Source organism: Pelophylax lessonae, assembly GCF_965119305.1.
Source record: "Pelophylax lessonae genome assembly, chromosome: 3".
Taxonomy (NCBI): Eukaryota; Metazoa; Chordata; class Amphibia; order Anura; family Ranidae; genus Pelophylax; species Pelophylax lessonae.
The window spans coordinates 413289119-413309739 of record NC_138770.1 but is presented as its reverse complement, the minus strand read 5'-3'; the positions used below and the strand labels follow the sequence as shown (position 1 = coordinate 413309739).

Sequence of the window (20621 nt, the reverse complement as noted above, 5' to 3'; positions counted from 1 at the left end):
GCTTTCCTAATCAAGTCCAATCAGTATAATCAAACACAGCTGGACTCAAATGAAGGTGTAGAACCATCTGAAGGATGATCAGAAGAAATGGAAAGCACCTGAGTTAAATATATGAGTGTCACAGCAAAGGGTCTGAATACTTAGGACCATGTGATATTTCAGTTTTTCTTTTTTAATAAATCTGCAACAATGTCAACAATTCTGTGTTTTTCTGTCAGTATGGGGTGCTATGTGTACATTCATGAGGAAGAAGAATGAACCTAAATGATTTTAGCAAATGGCTGCAATATAACAAAGAGTGAAAAATTTAAGGGGGTCTGAATACTTTCCGTACCCACTGTATCTCTGGATAAAAAGGCCATATCCCTTGATCCAGAATCCAACGGCTGACATAATCTGTCTGCCGATTTTCCACCCCCGGAGTGCATACTGCGGGGAGAGCCGGAACAAACCGTTCCGCCCAATGAAGAATGCTGGCCACCTCTATGGCCGACAGGGCACACTTGGTGCTCCCTTGGTGATTGACATAAGCCATGGCCGTGGCCTTGTCCAACTGAATCCAAACCGGGTTGCCCTGAAGCTACTCGGTCCAGAGAATCAGACAAAGTCTGATCGCTCTCAGTTCCAATACATTTATCGGTAACCTGGATTCTGTCGGAAGAAATTACTTCTCCTGGCTGAGCATCGGAGACCGAAGCTACCAGACCAGAGACTCTCTGGTCCGCTCATTCAACCGGATCCGATTGTCCAGAGAATCGGGATTCCGATTCCATCTGAAAAGAATCTCCTTTTGTGATCTTTTGCAAAAGTGAAGAAAACATTCTGCTCAAGGAGCGGGAACTGCCGCTCCCTGTTGCATCAAGTCTATTACTGCTCCCCGCAAAGCTTTTAAGTGATCCGGGGATAGTCGATTGTTGGAAGGAAATAATCGCACCGGTAGAAGTGATCGAAACTTGATTTTGTATCCCGACCGCCTGACCTCGCAAACCCCTTTGTCTGGGATTCTGGAAAGCCATGGATCCGGAAACCGGTGAAGACGTCCCCCCACCCCAGAGATGGGTGGGGGCGCACCTTCAGGCTGTCTTCTCTTCAAGTTTGGCTGAGTCGGGCTTTTGTTTTCCCGACCAGCGCCCTCTGAAACCCCCTGAAGGGGCTTTGGAGGACTTCCCCTTATCGCTCGCCCCAGCGGAGCGAACAAACTTTTTATGAGCGGAAAAGGAAGGTCCTCGTCTGTTACGAGGTCCTTTACCTTTAGTTGTCTGTGGTAAAAAAAGTGCTCTTACCCCCAGTGAGATCCTTTATAATCTCATCCAAGGTGGCCCCAAACAGGTGATCCCCCTTAAAGGGAAGATTAGCCAAAGTCTTTTTGGAACCTTGATCAGCCGACCAGCACTTTAACCAGAACACGCGTCTGAGGACCACTGCTGAACCAGATGCACGCCCTAGCAAGGGAGTGGCATCCAGGGCGGCGTCACAGATGAACTGTAGCCCCTGTATAATCTGCTCCAGCAAATCTGATACTGCCGGGGGGATACTTCTACTTCACGGCGTAACAATTTGGTCCATTCTGTCAATGTTTGTGAAACTTAACCAATGGCAATCACTGGCCTAAATGTTACCCTATCAGGGAAAAAATGGAGCGGGATTCGGCTTCCACTTTTCGATCCACCGGATCCCTAAAGGACGGAGCGTCCTCCAACGGGATAACAGTGGCTTTATTTAGTCTGGAAATTGGTGGGTCCACCACTGGTGGTACCATCCATTTCTTAAGGAGGGATTCCTCAAACGGATAGCGTCTAGTAATGCGTTTGGAAATAGCAGGGGTTTGTTTTGGATGATCCCATTCCTCCTTAATTAGGTTACCAAAACATTTGGGCAAGGTAAAAAAAACGTTGCCATTTTGGTAGGCTTGCTGGTACCAAAGGGAATCTCAGTGTCATCTACCTCTGCCGGTGTAACCTCAAGACTTAAGGTTTCCCGGACAGACATGACTAGTGCGTTCACTAACGCTTCTTCTTGCGCTATGGCGGAGGCAGAAACGTCCTCCTCACTATCTGAGGAGACCGTACCCGAGACAGCAGCCCCAGCAGAGGGACCTGCAGCTGCAGTGACCAGCTCAGAATCCGTATTTGAAGTATCAGATGAAATAGGGGTAGGCGGGGGTCGCTTCCTTGACCCCCTTCCCTGGCAGGCTACCTCCACCCGGGATACCAAAGACTCCAAAACTGCTGATAATGCATCAATCACAAGCGGTGTACTGGAGGGTCCTGCGGCCACCTCGAGGGGATCAGGTGGGGATACATGTGTGGCAGGGTCCATGATTATACAAGACACTTGCCAGCAAACAAAAAAATAATTTCAAAGAAATTTTTTTTTTCTTAATCCCCCAGCGCAACAGCACCCCTCAGCATTAGCTGCTTGCACCCCACAGAGAGAGAGAGAGAGAGACCCCAAGGCTCACCACCTGATGCACAGAAGTTTCTATCAACCTTCTCCCAGCACTGTCACAGACAGGAAGTCTTTGGCTTGCTTTCCCGGGTAAAGGAGGCGGCTCCGCCCCTTTACACGCCTTCCGGCGCTTCCCAATTACTCCTTGAGGTGTTTGGTCATCTCAAACATGGCCGCCCCCATGTTGGAGACACGAGGCTACGCCAAGATGGCTGCCCTGCGGGAAAATGGCGGCGGCCTGTGGAGGATGGCAGCGGTTTGTGCAAAATAGCAGCGGCCTGCAGGAGGTAGTCATCAGCCTGTGCGGCCTGCGGGAGGTGTACGGCCTGTGGGAGGATGGCGGCCTGCGGGAGGATGGCGGCCTGCGGGAGGATGGCGGTAGTCCAGGCACAGGCATCGGCCTATATTGCACCTTATGTATCAGGTAAGATGTTATCACCCTCTTACATGGCCATCCTAATAGTAATGCAAGCCACTGACTACAGTCATGATCCCTTACAGTGCCCCTCATACAGTGACCGATTGTCAGCTCCCAAACCAAGCCTTCTGGTTCCTATTCACTAAATCACCCTCAAGAGGGGGTCTGTGACACCTGTTATAGGATAGAGGGGGGATCCAGGATTCCAGTCATCCCAGGGAGAGGCCCGCATCCACCCACAAACCCGACAGGGGGAGAGGGGGAACATTTTACTCACCATACCGAAACAGGCGGGCGCCAACTCCTGACAGAACCCCTCTCCACCGAGGTGGGGGGCTGTCGACCAATACGAACGCCGTGACTCAGTTTCCAACTGGTCGTCGGCGTCCAGGCGAGACGTTTAACTCGCAGGGTCAGTCCCCGTCCAGTGGGACTATGTCGCGGCCGACCCAGCGCGGAGCTAGGGCCTGCACGCGCTCGTAGGCTGACTGGGGTGACCACTGGATCTAACATCCAGCCCGTCGCCCAGTTTCAGCATACTTGCTTGAAGATCTCACAGGAACAACTGGAGAAAAAAGCTGCCTAAAAAAAATTTTCTAAAAAAAAAATCTTGCCAGGACCAAGATCCCAGCAAGGAACTTAGGTCCTTACTCCTAACTAGACAGAAAAAAACTGACATCCTGTAGCAGGGAGAGAGAGGATATACCCTCTGGGACTGCCCCTAAGGTGTGGCCAGAACGTTTTCCTTCTGCCTAGTGTCCTACTCCTGTAGGGGGCAGTATAACCCAATTTGATATTAATCAAGAGGACTGCGTCTGTCAATGAGCGACAGAGAAAAAGTATTTCACGTGGCACTTACTCATAATAAAATATTTCTGCAGGCAGAATCTGTGGCCCATTGTGAAACCAGTTCACTACACAACTTGGTACTCTCTGGAGGCCCATTAACGATACTCTAGAACTCCTAAATATATCCACAGCCAACATACAACATTTCATCAACAAAAATGTCACCAATCATCCCCCTGCCCCCCCCCCCCATCTTGAAAGCTTAAATACCTATACATCTATATACAATCAAAGCCAACACAACATTACCTGAATTAAAAACCTAAAACATATCATAATAACTCAATTTGTAGGCGGTTATGTTGTATGCTATATTGTGTTTCTACTTTTTAATTATCAATTTCTTCCCTTTTGTGCATCCCATATGTAGTAGTCTTAAGACAATATACATGTGAGGAAGCACTAAGGGCCCATTTACAGTACAACACACACAAAAAATGCACCTGCAGATAATTGCATTTTAGCACATTTTTATTCACGTTTATGTGCGTTTTTCTACATTTCATTTTTTTACAGTTCATTTTTTAAAGGCATTTTTTTTTCTTTAACGTAATTGTTGTGAGTGTGAATTTGTGTTTTTGCATGTCTACACTACACATGCTTATGTGTGTTCCTATGTGACATATAAAAAAAAAAAAAAAAAAAGACGCTTTATAGGGGTGTGGAAACAGTCCAACATACATACATATTAAATTCTTATGAAGCTGAAAGGGTTAGGAAGATATTTACGGGGTCTTTTACATCAAAGCATAATTTATCAGGGATATATATATATTTTTTATATTATATTATAAGCTCAGTACACCATACATACATAAAATGTAAATTTACACACACATAATGCAGCCTCTGTGGGTTGCTGTCTAATTGTCTAAAAGCAGGGATCGCCAAAACTATGGTCCCCCAGCTGTTGCAGAACTACACTTCCCATGAGGCATTCCAAAACTCTGACATTTACAGACATGACTAGGCATAATGGGAATGGTAGTTCCTGAACATCTGAAGGGCCATAGTTTGGAAACCTCTGGTCCAAAGCACCAAGCCTTATTGCATAACCTACACTGAAACAATAAAACTTTTTTGACACTATGGTCTGAAAATCTAAAACATGTGTGTGGATTTATCTCATAGGATATCTATTGGAAGTGATTAAAATCAATTGGGCCTGCAGTTTGTTCCTGAACATATTTCACTATGCATTCAAGCAAAATAAAAGGCTTGACTTTTATGTTCAAGTTCTAAGAAACAACACGGTCTCTGTTTTATCAATCAGCAGCAGCAATATGTACATAAAGACCAATAACTATGTGCAAAAAAGGAAACTTGGTATTCTTCAGTCTTAAGGTTGCTGAATCACACAAAGGAGAAGCATGAAGGTAATCGTGATTATCCTTTATCTCAAGAACTTCTAGTTTTGTTCACAAACTGACCCTTGGTAATCAGAAGACTTTAAATATGACCCTGTGCAATATCTGCTAATTGGTATATGTGACAATGTTGATGGCAACAACCCTATGCAACCCAAGAAGAGAGAAAAAGTAAAAATAATTTTATCAAGCACCTTTCAAATTCCGGCAATTAGCAAATGCAATGTGACTGCCTATTGCAATGGATCTAACATTACAAGAATTGGTGAAATGCTGCTGCAGGTAACACTGAAGTTTATCTAAAAAAAAATAAAAAAAAAATAAAAAAAGAAGATTGCCTGCTTCTAACTAAAAAATGTCTAAGACCATAAAGAACAGTAACATTGGCATAATCCTGTTTTATCACTTCTTAAAAAAAATGGCTTACACATTACAGAAGAAGAAAACTGCAAAGTGCATATAAATGATATACTAAAATATATACACCTTATATTATGTACAGTCATCATCTTCTGGACATAAAGTAACATTACCACATTTACAATCAAATGAAAAACTAGGCACTTTTAACCTGATATAAATATTATATAAATGTGCAAACAATATAAAATACATGTGTGTGAAGAAACACAGTGAACAAAATCACATCATCATAAAAGTGACATGAAAAGATAATGCAGAAAGATAAAATCCTTGTGTATCCCAAAAAGCATAAAGTCAATAATATTCAAAAAGTTGCTCGAAAGGTGAATATAGAAAAAATTGCTGTGACACCATCTACCACCAATCAAATAGTGAGTGGACCCAGTTTGGCGTATGCCTAGTGAGTAAACTCATGCGTTGATGTATATACACCCAATAATACAATGGAAAGGAAGATTGATAGCGTCTCACCTAAATCTCCTTCTCACTCTCATATATTGGAAAGACTCTTAACCGTTATTCATAGATGTTATATAGAGAATGTTACTCTCAGGATTGATACTCTCCAACAATCACCAAGTGGATAGGTCATCAAAGAAAGGAAAAATAAAACTCCACATAGTGAAAAACTATACAATGAAGGTATTAATAAAAAGTTCAGAACACTTACAGTAGGGTAGATAAAAAGCGCTTTCAAGATTAGTCTGTGTACAGCATCAGTACACAATGGCATGGACAGGCCTCGACCAGACGAGCTTCATCTATTCAGACATCATCTTGGGTGTACTGCTGTCAATGTCACTGCCATTTAAATAGAGAATATGACCCCAATTAGGATGGACAACCTGTGACACCATTTGCCTGTAGAGGGAAAATGACTTCCTGTGTCTTGTTAAAATGGTGCCAGTGCATGCATTACAAGCCTCTTTGTCAAAAGAGGCTAGTATATGTGAAGAGGGGGGAGCTTCCTGTGTGTCAACCAGGAAACAGAAATATTACAAATGTATGCATTTCAAGCCTCGCTATCAATTTGATGCTTGTATGTAGGCTGTGGAGACGAGATTGCGCAATCACGCGTCCCCAAGCCTCATTTTAGGCAACCAGTCTACTCAGCTGGGCTACGTAGTAAACCACGCCTCAGGTGGACAAGTGCCATGGCTATGAAGTCCACAATTACACCGCACTGAAAAAAATGCTGCCAATTCTCAGCCCCAATATATTAGAACCTTTTTGCTTATTAAAAAAAAAATGTTTGATGAGAGGCTGAGAAACAAATTATTAATCAAATGGCTCCAATATAACATGGCTCAAATATAACATAAGGGTGTGTAATGCACCGTACTTCAAAGGGCAGATATATATAAAAATGCACAAATCTCCCATTAATGTGTAAAATTTATGTGACTCCCCTAAATGGGATGAAGAATGTTTTATGAAATATAAAGAATATGTTTTACACATTTATGCATATTGTATAAAAAATATACAATGAAATTGAAAACAAAATAATAATATAGGGGATAAATAACCAACAAAAAATATTTTATTTTATGTTGGGAAAAGAAGGCACAGTTATCAGTCCTTATGAATTATGTACAGTTGAATAACTACAATCCAAGTACTACTAAATGTTACATATGTACATCTAAGAGTAAAGTTTGGTATCCAAAATACCCACAGTAATCCACATGTAGCATGCATATTGACCCATATATATATATATATATATATATATATATATATAGATCAAGCCTTATTAATAAATGCATTAAAGTCCCATTCTATATTCATACCAAGTGGATAATAGGAACACAATTCATAAATCCAAAATGTCTGAAGACATGAGACTCCTCTAGTACATGCACTACCCCTCCATGGCGGGATATATCTGTCTATAGTGACAAATTCTGTGCCCTTCTGATCCAGATTGTGAGGTTTCCGATAATATTTGGGAACGCTATGATTGGTCAACCCTTTCTTTCAATTCACTATATGCTCATTAATCCTCACCAAAAATGAGCGTATAGTTCTGCCCACATACTGTTTTCCACAAGGGCAGGTCAACAAATCATAAATATTCTTAGTAGTGCAGGTGTAAAAATGTTTCATACAATAAGTATGATGAGTAACAGAAGATGTAAATTGTGTCCTGCTTCTACCCTCAATGTTATGTTGGCATGCATTGCACCTTTTGTAAGAATAGTCAATACGATTATGAAAAAAAAAGGTCTAACAGGGGGATTTATTGGGGGCAAGTTTACTTTGTAGAGATGGAGCCCCCCTATAGATTATTTTGACTTTATCTGGTAACATAGGACCCAAAATACGGTCACTTTTCAGGACACCCCAATGTTGATTAAGGATTTGTTGGATCCTTTATGCTGAACGGAGAAAGAAGTGAACATAGACCTTTTAAACACATCACCATTGGCAAGACATGGTTTAAGAAGTGAAGCTCTGTCTACTATAAGAGTTCTCTGAATTTCAGAGTCTAGCTCACTATGGTTATATCCTTTATCCAAAAATCTTTGTTTCAAAATGGAAGCTTGCTGTTAAAGTTTTGAAACTCGGTACAATTACGTTGCAAGATTGAAACGGTTTTGGGAATAGCCGACATCCTCCTCCCATTTGGCCATAAATAAATTGGCAGGCTGGGGGCAAATTTTGCCCCCATTGCTATGCCCTTCTGTTGTAGATAGAAACAACCGTCAAACCAAAAATTGTGCTTTGTGGCAAATTCCAATAAAAAAAACAAAAAAACATTGGGCTTCTGATAATGTATTATCCTGTGAAAGAAAATTTTGCACTGCTTGAATACCAAGATGGTGAGGAATGCAGGTGTACGTCCGCTGTGGGCAATTTGTAATCAGCTTGAACATCAACACATTACAAGAGTCCACTTGTCCACCAGAGGTGTGGTTACTACATAGTCCAGCTGAGTGGACAGGTTGCTTAAAATAAGTCTTGGAACACGCGTGATTGCGTGATCCCGTCTCCGTCTTCCACATGCAAGCCTCACATTGATAGCGAGGCTTGGAATGCATGCATTTGCGATATTTCTGTTTCCTAATTGACACACAGGAATCTCCCCCCTCTTCACATATATCAGCCTCTTATTGACAACGAGGCTTGTAATGCATGCACCGGCACCATTTTGGCAAGACACAGGAAGTCATTTTCCCTCTACAGGCAAATGGTGTCACAGGTTGTCCATCCTAAATGGGGTCATATTCTCTATTTAAATGGCAGTGGCACTGACAGCAGTACACCCAAGATGATGTCTAAGTAGATGAAATGCGTTAGTTTGAGGCCTGTCCACTGATGCTGTACACAGACTAATCTTGAAAGCGCTTTTTATCTACCCTACTGTAAAGTGTTCTGAACGTTTAATACCTTCATTGTATGGTTTTCCAGTATGTAGAGTTTTCTTTTTCCTTTCTTTGATGACCTATCCACTTGGTGACTGTCGGAGAGTATCCATCCTGAGAGTAGCATTCTCTATATAACCTCCATGGATGACAGTTAAGAGAGTCTTTCCAATATATGAAAGTGAGAAGGAGATTGATGTGAGGAATCGTCCTTCCCATTGTATTGGGTGTATATACACCAATGCAGGAGTTGACTCACTAGGCGTATGCCAAATTAGGGCCACTCACTCTGGTAAGCCTCCCTATGGGATTGGTAGTGGATGGTGTTACAGCAATTTTTTCTATATTCACCTTGGAGTACCTTTTTGAAGATTGGCTTTATGCCTATTACGATTCACAAGGACCTTACCTTTCTGCATTATCTTTTCTTGTCACTTTTATGATGATGTGATTTTGTTCACTGTGTTACTTCACATGTATTTTATATTGTTTGCACATTTATATGATATTCATATCAGGTTCTGTGATTGAATACCACACGTTCATTATCTATTAGCGCTGCACATTGTTTTTATATAAATTAGCATAGTAAGTTGTTGACAAATCAAATTACTTTGTATTTTCTTGCAAAAGTGAGACTAACTTTTACAGTAACTTTTACAGTAACAGTGTTTCTTATGGGTACTTGGAGTGAGTTTGAGAGACTACAAAGCTTACAAAATTGGTTTGGGTGCTTTGCAAACAAAGCATTATCATAAAACTGTATGTGTTGACTAAGGGTGAGAGTGCAATCCCAAGAAGCAGTGATCTGGTCAACATTGTTACCACTGCAACTACTGTTCCCACATCAGTTGGGAAGAAAGGAGTGTAGTCAGTATGAAAAGGAAGATATCAAATACATATTATAACTAGTAGCTGCAAAAAAAAAAAAAAAGTTAACTCACGTATTTCTAGGTCAAGGATTATTTCCAGATCTTTAAGAATCTGTGTGACACTTAACTAAAAAATAGAAAGAAAATCTCTTTCAAAAGCTGTGAACAGGGCAATAGAAAAAAAAAATCTATAAAAATCAAAATACCAGCTGCAGTTTATTAACTCAAAACAGTTTTCAAAATATCACACTGCTCACAGTGTTTTAACAAGGTAAAAAGAGCATCAATGCATAAAAACCAAATTAGAAACATAACCTGGGTTTCATCTTCTGGATTTTTCAAAGTGGCTTTTTTTTTTTTTTTTTGCACTTGTCAAACGTGTATGCTTTTTTCTTATGTCAAATTGTTATGTGTTTTTTGACAAAACCCATACAAGAGGTTGTTCGAAAGTAGCCGGTCCAAAGCTCTGTGTGGCAATGTTCAGTTTTGGAAACTGCTATTTTTACTTTAGCATAGTGCCATTTAATTTTACATACGGTTTAAAATGTTTTTTCCAAACTACACCCCACACAACCTGAAATTTGATATTAGTAAATTGAATCAATTTAAAATAGTTTTGTTAAAAAAAAATAAAAAGTCTAACCTTTTCATTTGAAACAGTTGCAAATTCATCTGCAACATTAATGTTCTCTTCAACCATCTGATGACACCTGTGTTAATCAGAAATTTTGCAACATAGAAATGTAAAAGCAACTAGTATATAAAAAAAGCAAAGATAAGATTATAGGTTATTGATTACAGTCCCCCCCCCCCCCCCCAAAAGAAAAAAAAAAAAACATTGCGTCAAAAAAACCTTTAACATATTATTGCTGCAAGGTAAATGTTTAATGACAAGATTGGAGCTTAACAGTTTTGTAGCCTTTATTTAAATCTCCTCCAGTGATTTTAATGAAAGTAGTATATTTGCTGTATGAAATCTCAGAGGAGCCTAACCTCTGGACAATACACAAAAAATATTTAACAAAGCAGTGTTCAAACTGTAAAGATAAACATATCTTTGTATAATTAGTGAACTGTAGCATACCTTTTATGGTCCATCAAAACAAAAAAAACTTAAGAATAAATGTTGAACAAGAACCTCTGATTATATTAAAGCAGATTTAAACAGCCTATTAACAGTCAAATGATTCATTATTTTGCCATTCCAGTCTTGAAATTTACAAAGCATCATTACCTAGAACGGCCAGATGGATGGCATCACTTACAGTTAAAGCCCAACTAAGCTATCCTTTTAAGGGCCCATTCACACTAGAAACTGCAAGTGAATCAAACATGATTGTGCTGCACGTTCCTGTGCAATTCACATGCAGTTTGGTGCAGTTTGATTTGAGCCCATTCATATTGAATGGGCTGAAATTGCACTGAACCAAAAAGTAGTGCATGCACCAGTTTTGGAAATGCACTGCAACCAGATTACATGGTACATTCATACTATGTGATCCGATGCGGACCAACACACTGCTTTTGTGACCTGCATTTAGGTGGTCGTTAACTTTGCAATGACACCCACAGCAGATTGAAAGGGCAGTGTGATTTTAATGCTGTGTGGGGAACCACCATGGGCCCTTTAGATTCATGCACACAGCGCCAAGAGGTATGCAGCACCCACGGGGCATAAATAGCCAGCATGCCACAAGTGCACTGTACATGTACAGCCTCCTAATGCAATGAATGTCTGTATGCCTCTATACAAGGATTCACACCAGCTCTTGTGTAATGTGCACATGCACGTGGTCATAGGACCTGGACACAGATTTATCGAACAATACATATAGCCTTTATAAAGGTTCTTTAACACCAAAATGTTGCAAGGTGTGAAATGTATATGGCCAATCCAGCCTATCAATGGCCTGAGCATCTAAACTCAGGGACAAGATCAGAGTCTGAGTCCAATGTACTATACCAATAAGATAAATTATTTACCTTGTAAAATCTTCTGCCTGCCTCCTAAGGAAAACTCCACTAGATCTCCAAAAAGGAGTCAGAGCAGTAGGAGCACCAATCTATTGGCCCAAATCTTAATGAAAATGTTATATTTAGAAATAAGTAAGATAATAGTTCTATAGTTGTCAGGGGAGAACACATTTTTTCCTGGGTTTTGGAATAAGTGTGATATAAGAATGTAAGAATTGTGAGCTTGATGCTTGAGTAAATAAAAACTGCAGAATGATTGCATGTAGGGAGTAAGAATTAGTAGGAATTGTTTACAGAAGGAATCAATCAGGCCTTCAGGCCCAGGTGTTTTAAAAAACCAGAGTTAGTATCGCCACAATGAGAGGAGCAATTAAGGAATTTAAATCTGCTTAGGATATCTTGGGCAATTGAAGATCTGACATTTAGTAAAATGGTCTGGTTTAAATGGTAATTGATGTGATGGAGAAACAGTTATATAGCTTAGGGGGGAAATTACCAAATGTTTTAGAATTTTCTTTGCTGGCTATAGATTGGGGAACCATCCAACTGAAAAAACAGGCATGGAGTTGGGAGGCCTAACCCTTAGCTTATGTGCTAGCAGTCTGTGTTTCATTTGAATACTCATAGAATTTTTGTTTGGAACAGAACAGATTTTTTACTTTTTCAAATCTATATTTTTAGCCTAGGTTGACACTTATGCAGTTACGAAAACCACATGTGATTCTGGCAGGCATCGCACCTCATTCCCGTTCAAACAACATGCGATTATTTACAGTCCAATTTTAGCCCATTAATTTTGTATGGCTCAAATTGCATTGAACCTGCACTGGAATCCGATCGCATGGGTATTCACAATTGCCGTGTGTTTTGAAAACTGTTTGTGGAGTGTGATGATTATGCAGTGCAGGAAATGCACAGGAATTGCTGTGAATCCCACACCACATCAGTTTGAACCTAGGCCTAATCTGATTTCTGAGACAAGTTACCCTACAAAGATGTGCAATTGTCAGGAGACACAGTGGGGAGTATTCAGAAGCTTTTAGTTGTTGTAAAAAATAAAGTAGCTTTAAGGATTTTATCTACCCACTTCAAGTGCATGTCCATTTAAATGTCCTTATTCCTTTTACTGTATTTGCATTATGTGACTTTCATAATCTAGAGAACCTTTTGAATGTGCAGCTTTAAGATAAAAACTCACACTTCCCGTCTTGGGTGTCTCCACTGTATATAGTATGGAGGAGCAACAGATATATCTTTGGACAGCAGCATAGTTAACAGGGTACACTAGCAGTTTTAGATGGACTATAGCTGTAGATTATTAAATATATAATACTCTGGTAACCAGAAACATTGTAGACATGAAGGAATCACGTAATGGGCAAGAGATAAATCAAACACTTGTAGAGAAAACCAGAATAGTAGCTTGGATAAAATCTTGCATGCATAACTACTATGAAACTGTCTGGGGTATAGGCTTTTCCCAGGAACCATGGCATAACCACTGATACAAAGTAGGAAATGTAGGCAGTTTAGCCACAATCTGCTCTTATTGGAAAGAAGGTAGAAAGCTAAACGTAGGCTTTTATAGGAACAAATATTGTCAAAATCGGCATGTGATGGTACTGCATGTTAATGGTAGCTATTATCAGATATAAGGAATAGGGGTGATCGAATGGTTCGGATCGACCATTGGTTCAACCCGAACATTGGCTGTTCGAAATTCGGCCGAATTCCGAACTTTTTGCGGTGAAAGTTCGGAATTCGGCAACCAGAACCGCCCAAAATGCAATGGGACAGGAACTGGGCTTTAAAATCCTGTGATTGGACCAGAAACGTCAGTAAAAGCCAATTGAGGGGGCAGGAGTCTGCTAGGAATGTGATTGGAGTGACTAGGGGGTCCAGAGGCCAATCAGTAGTGAATACGCCCCCCAGTATATAACATAGCCCCGCCAAATCTCTAGCACTGTAATAGAGAGGCTGTGGAAGAGAGTGGAAGCATTTCTGTTACTCCTGCTGCTCCAGTGTCTTTTAGCAATTATTAGTGTGAGGAAAGGGATATGCAGTGTAGTTAGGGTACTATATACCACCATAGTCAGATTCAATAATCTAGTTTCTATAGGGAAAGTGTTAAGTGTCAGGGTGACCGTAATGTAGTTTAGGGTGAACTGACTCTGACTGCTATGCCAGGGTGACCGAACTCATCCATGTCAGGGTGACCGCCAGAGAAAAAAAGATCATTTTTCTTAGAATTTTTAGTAGAGCAGGGATGGGGTTCCGCTCCGTTTACACCTGGGCGTTTTTGTTGCAGGCGTTTCTTGGGCATTTTTGGGCGTCTTTGGAGGCAGGCATGACATCTGAACTTCTGTATAGGGGTATACACACACACACACAATATATATATATATATATATATATATATATATATATATATATATATATATATATATATATATATATATATATATATATATATATATACACACACACACACACACATATATATACATACACACACACACACACGTACACTCAGATCGGTGTGAAAGGAGCGGAACCCCATCCCTGCGCTACTGACATAATTTCAGTAGCGCAGGGATGGGGTTCCGCTCCTTTCACACCTATATGTGTGTATATATATATATATATATATATATATGTATATATATATATATATATATATATATATATATATATATATATATATATATATATATATATATATATATATGTGTGTGTGTGTGTGTATACCCCTATACAGAAGTTCAGATGTTATGCCTGCCTCCAAAGATGCCCAAAAAATGCCCAATAAACGCCTGCAACAAAAATGCCCAGGTGTGAAAGGAGCGGAACCCCATCCCTGCGCTACTGAAAATTCTAAGAAAAATTATCTGTTTTTATGGTTCTGGTCCAAAATTATCTTAAAGTGATTGTAAAGTCGATTTTTTTTGTTAAAAATAACAAACATGTCATACTTACCTGCTCTGTGTAGTAGTTTTGCACAGAGAAGCCCAGATCCTCCTCTTCTCGGGTCCCTCTTCAGGACTCCTGGCCCTTCCATCTCATTGAGAGCCCCCACAGCAAGCAGCTTGCTATGGGGGTACCCGAGCTGAGCCGCAGCTCCTTGTGCCCATTCAGACAGAGTTGCGGCCTGGCCATGCCCCCTCTCTATACTCATTGGCTCACTGAATTTGATTGGCAGCAGAGGGAGCCAATGTTGCCACGCTGCTGTCTCAGCCAATGACGGGGTAGAGTCTTGGGCAGCCGAGACACTCCTGCAAAATTGCTGGATAGAGATGGGCTCAGGTAAGATATAGGGGGGGGGGGGGCTGTTGCACAAAAAAGGCTGTATATCTTAATGTGTAGAATTCATTAAGATTAAAAAAAACCTTCTGATTTTACAACCACTTTAACTCCCAGCTTGGTGACTGGACAGTGAAAGAATGCATCACTCTGCACACTTTCTTTCAGTATGTTCTATTTGCATGGAGCACACCCATCCTTTCCTTTCTGACTGAATGCTGCTGTGCAGTGGATGGCAAGAGGCTGACCTCAAATTTAGGTACACTGCATTTATTGAATAATAAATACATAGCGGCTTTAATTGTACGTCTTTATATCCAAGTGGAATTCAACTTTAACAACTATTTTAAGCAGAAGTAATATTTAATATAATTTAAATTCTATGTGGAATATTTAAAACCATCAGGCAAACCAATGCACATCTCAGATGTGTCATTACTCAAGAGTTAGCTTAGAAAAAGCCAAGTGTGCATTCCATTTGATAACTAAAATTCTGATGATGGTATGAGACTCAGTTAATTCATGGGTATGTTGCTGGGAAAAATCCATTTGTCTACCCTGCAATTGATTTTAATTATTAGCTTGCACCAGATCATATCAGCAGGAGGGTCAGAGATTACAATGAAATCAGCCAACAGCCTGAAACCTAATGAGACACAGCTGTAGAGGGAGAAAAAAATATATGTAATTAAGTTTTATATTTTGCTTTAACAAGTAGGAAGAACATTGGCGGAAAAGATTATTCTTTAGGAAATCAATGGGTCTGGTAAAATTTCAGCACTCACCAGTCAAACGTTCTACAGATCTACCAGGTATTTAGAGCAAGAAATGCAAAGCAATGTTTTAGGACGACCCAATACAGGAAATGTTTAAACACTTATTAGTGTTAAAATAACCTCATGTTTGCCAGAATCTCATTTAAAGCAGCTTTTAGTCACGGTGCGCTGCAAATAAAGTGATTGCTTATGAGATTCATCTCAAGACCATGTTTTAAAAAACAAATTATTTCTGTTCTATAAACAGCCACCCAGATTGCACTCTATACAATATTCCTAAGAATTACCGACAACTATGTAGTATTAGGACATACCTGATTGGGTGTAAATTGCATAGGGTAAAGTGATTGTAAAGTCTCTTTTTTAAAAAAAAATAACAGAAATTATACTTGCCTCCTCTGTGCAGTTGGTTTTGTGCAGAGCAGCCTGGATCTTCCTCTTTTCAAGTCCCTCGTTACTTTTCCTGGCCCCTCCCTCCTATCAAGTGACCCCACAGCAAGCAGCTTGCTATGGGGGCATCCGAGCCCAGCTGCAGCTCTGTGTCGGTCCATTCAGACTCGGAGCTGCCATTTGGCCGCACTCCCTCTCTTGATCAGCTAACTGACTTTGATTGACAGCAGTGGGAGCCAATGGCGCTGCTGCTGTGTCTCAGCCAAACAGGAGGGAGAGTCCCGGAGGGCCAAGAGACTTGTGGACATCACTGGATAGAGAGGGGGCTCAGGTAGGTATTATGGGGGCTGCTACACACATATTGCCTTTTATATTAATGCATAGAATGCATTAAAATAAAAAACCTTCCTGCCTTTACAACTCTTTTAAAGGATTTTTGGCACTATATATTTTTTCGTAAATCTAAAGAAAATTGTACAAGCAGGCTGTAATTTGACCAGCCTAATTGCAATAAAGTTCAAAAACATTTATTTTATATTGTATTAATGATAACACACAAAACTCCTAAAAATATATATACATGAGAGAAATAAAGATAGAAAACTAAGGAGAATGGCAATTTCATACTTCCCTTACCCCACCTGTTTTCATACCCTTAAGTCTTTAAGTCCATGAATTTTGTAGCACTATATAAAGGACTTCTTTATAGCATGTCACTTTTGTTGACTCACCAATGGACTTCTATATTGCAGCACTGGTCACTGGTAATGTCTTTGCCCTCATTTATGAATTGTTTTAGTATGCAAATAATGTAAGGCACATTTTTTTTTTTACTGAATTAGCAACTGGCATTGTACTTCTATATACACACACACACACACACACACACACACACACACACACACCACAACAACCTTTTGCACTTGTTAAAAAGCACATTTATGTACTTTTTTCTTTCTTGCTCTTTTGCACATTTTTTAACAAGGCATATATTGTCATAAGCAGCACCACAGCCACTCTAACTCCCTACCCTAAAGCTTTTTACTGTACACAAAAACATTACCATAAACTGTTAAAATGCATGAAAGGAATGGCTGTGAGTTCAATCAATCATTTATTAAACAGCAGACATGTTATCTCAAATGTCTAATCTTTGAAAAATTAATTTTGGGATAACATATCCTTTTTACCAACCTCACATATAGTCTTGATTGACACTTCAATTTATATTAGCATACAGTACTGTAAATGGGTACTACATGGACTTATTTTAACACACTCAAGATTAACCTCGACTATTTACCATACATGCAAGAAAGCATGAATTCTTTGTAAAAAATAAAGAAGCCAACTGAGTTCTCATACTACACTGTTTACATCACCTAATAACCATAGGAATAATTAGGAAAGAACAATTGGCTAAGAATGTCAGTCCAATGGTTTTGCATTTTGTTCCTTTCTAAACATTGTGCAATTCTCTTGTTTACCCTTTCCTGGTTAATTCATTATTAGGCTCCGTTCACATCTAGGCGTTTTGGGGCGTTTTTGGGGAGTTTTTCTGCTCTAGGATCAGCTCTCAAAACGCCCAACAAGACAAATCCTATTAATTTCAATGGCCCCTGTTCACATCTGAGCGTTTTGATGCTGTAAGCAAAACGCCCAACGCTCAAAAAAGTACATGAGCTTCTTTTTGGGCAGATTACAGGCATTTTCCATTGGTTTCTATTCAATCTTAAAACGCCTGCACAAAAAACGCCTGTAAAAACCTCTGTAAATCGCGGTAAAAATCGTGGTAAAAATTGCGGTAAAATCGCGGTAAAAAACGTGCAAAAACGCTACGCTCAGGTGTGAATGTAGCCTTAAAGAAGACAATGCAGGACTAAAACCTCAGCACAATTGGCCACTTTTATAAACTTTAAAACATCAATAAAAAATTTAATTGATTAACAGACAAAGTAATGTGTGGTACAGGAAGTCAAACCCATTGTGTTAAATATTATATAACCTCACCTTTCTGGTAAATCATACGGGTTTGGGGGGTTAGGTAATGCCGTTTGCAGTGCTTTAAGGCTTGTGATTTTTGATAACCAGGAAATTCTTTTTGATGAAAGGGTTCCTACATATATCATGAGAAAGAAAAATAAATGTATTAGTTTGTTAAAAAAAAAAAAAAAAAAAAAGACATGAATTTTTAAAGATCAAAACCAAACTGAACTCGGATTTGAATAATTATTAATGTCATAATGTGATATATGATCTCAAGATGTGTGATAAAATTGGAATTCTTGTGTTTTATGTTCAAGTACTTCAAAAATTATGATAAATTACTCACTGACTGAATAGGTATAAAACTTGCTCCACAAGAACCTGTTTGATGCCTTTTTTTTTTTACTTTAGGCGAAAAGATCGCTCCCTACTTGCTTACTTATTCTCCCTTTTCTTTCTTTTCACCTTTACTTTCTTTTTCTTTTAATATTGTACAAACCTTTTATTGCCGGTTTGGCTTAACGGCAATTCCAGATGTTACTGAGGCTACGTTTTCTTAGACTAAACAAAGAATTGGATATGCATTGTTGTACTGGTTACTGAGCTAAATCAGCCTAAACTTTAGATTACAACTTATTTAAAAATTACACTTATTGAAGCCATGTTTTTTTGTAAAGAAAAGACATTGGCTAGGTCTCTTTGCACATGTATGTTGTGTGTTGGCCTTCAATAAAAATGTATTAAGAAAAAAAAAAAGTGATTGGATGCACTTTTGGATAACAACAGAGCGTAGCTCGCACTTAAAAAACACACATAAGATCCTGATAGATTGAAGAAGGTTGAGAATTTCCACTGAGTAAATTTACCTAAAATTTATTGGCATATTAGCTGGGCAGAATATTGAAAGGATTTTTTTTTTCAATGTTTTGATAAAGGATTTTCAGAACATAGAAATTTTGCAAACATTCAGATAGGACATATTCCATGTCCGATTATTGACACAGTAAGAACATATATGCAAGGCTAAACATAGACAATGCGATCTTTAAGAACTAATTGGGCTGAGTTGTAAGTACAATAATGAGTATGGGGGACTTAGGAATATACTGCTGGAGATTCTGGCTATGCCTCCAGAGCACCCAAACACCCCTTATAGGAGCTAAAAGTGACCGGGTGGAGACCTAGCCAACCCTCTCTCTCTTCTCTATCTTTTATCTTCCCCTAATATTTTAAACGTTGTATGCATGAATGTCTTTCTTACTCTCTGAGACAGTGAATTATAAATGTAAACAGTAAATGGTGTCTGAAAGACGCGCAACATCACAAATAAAATGTGTAAATCAGAACTGTCAGAATTGAGCAACTAAATCAAACAAGTGTAACTGATTTATCTTATCGGGATTTTCTGTAGACCATATAAGGGGAAACTAGTCCCCAGGATGGGGGGGGGGGTAAGCAAGATATTATTGGATGGGCATTTGCGTAGTTTTACCAGGAGTTGCATGAAATCTCAATAAGTAAAGTGTTCCTAAAAGGAGTGTATGAGGGGAACCATGGAGATGCCAAATCAGGTGAGCAGGTACATGAATGGTGCTATACCAATAGAGGGGTGTGTGGGGGTGTTTACTTGTTACTTTCCCCATTAGATTTCCGAGCCTTTCTCCACCTAATGCCTTTGTGCCCTCAGGCCAAGCTCTTATAGGTCATCGTTGTGGTGTGAGTTTGATAACCTGGCGAATTCTGCAGAGTTTACAAAATGTAGCCAGCATTCCCAGATTTTACAGAATTATGCAGGCGTCTCCCTCGCCTGGTGGACTAGGGTCCTCCAAATCTGAAATTTTCTATACACGTTGAAGCAATTCTGAGATACTAGGGGGAGGGGGGTGTTATCCTTCCAGTAGTGATGGGCCAAACACCCCCCTGTTCAGTTCTCAGCAGAATATCTCGAACAGGGAAAAAGTTCTAGCAAACATACGAACTCTATTAAAGTCTATGGGACAGGAACATGAAAAATCACAAATTATCCTTTTAGAGGCTTATATGCAAGTTATTGCCATAAAAAGGGTATGAGGAACCGGGTACTACCATAGGGGACATGTATCAATGCAAAAATACATTTTTAAAGCAATCTTTTTTACAGGAGCAGTGATTTTAATGATGCCTAAAGTGAAACAATAAAATGAAAAACCCCTTTAAATATCGTGCCTGGGGGGGGGGGGGGGGTCCCCTTAAGATGCCTGTAAAGTGGCACATCTGTATGAGGTATGGAGCCTGCTGCAGGAATACTGACAATTGTAAAGAAAAAAATGTCACTTAAACTTTTAAACTTGCTTGTGACTAATGTGCTGTCGGCTCCCAGCAATACAGATTAAAAAAAAATGGCTTAGGGCCCCCCTAGGCCTTTTGGATCTGGTATATATTTTAAGGTAAACCCCACACCAAAACATAAA

At 39.6% G+C, this 20621-nt stretch overlaps 1 protein-coding gene across 1 annotated transcript in view; it reads right to left on the bottom strand.

The window, feature by feature from the left end:
• Positions 1 to 20621, bottom strand: part of LOC309549245 (uncharacterized protein) — a gene marked incomplete at both ends in the record, with an annotated part of 362081 nt that overhangs the window by 231884 nt on the left and 109576 nt on the right. The window contains 3 exons of the mRNA XM_082249369.1: positions 9818 to 9872; positions 10389 to 10455; positions 18196 to 18301. Coding sequence (XP_082105495.1) covers positions 9818 to 9872; positions 10389 to 10455; positions 18196 to 18301 — 228 coding nt within the window. The remainder of the gene's footprint in view (positions 1 to 9817; positions 9873 to 10388; positions 10456 to 18195; positions 18302 to 20621) is intronic.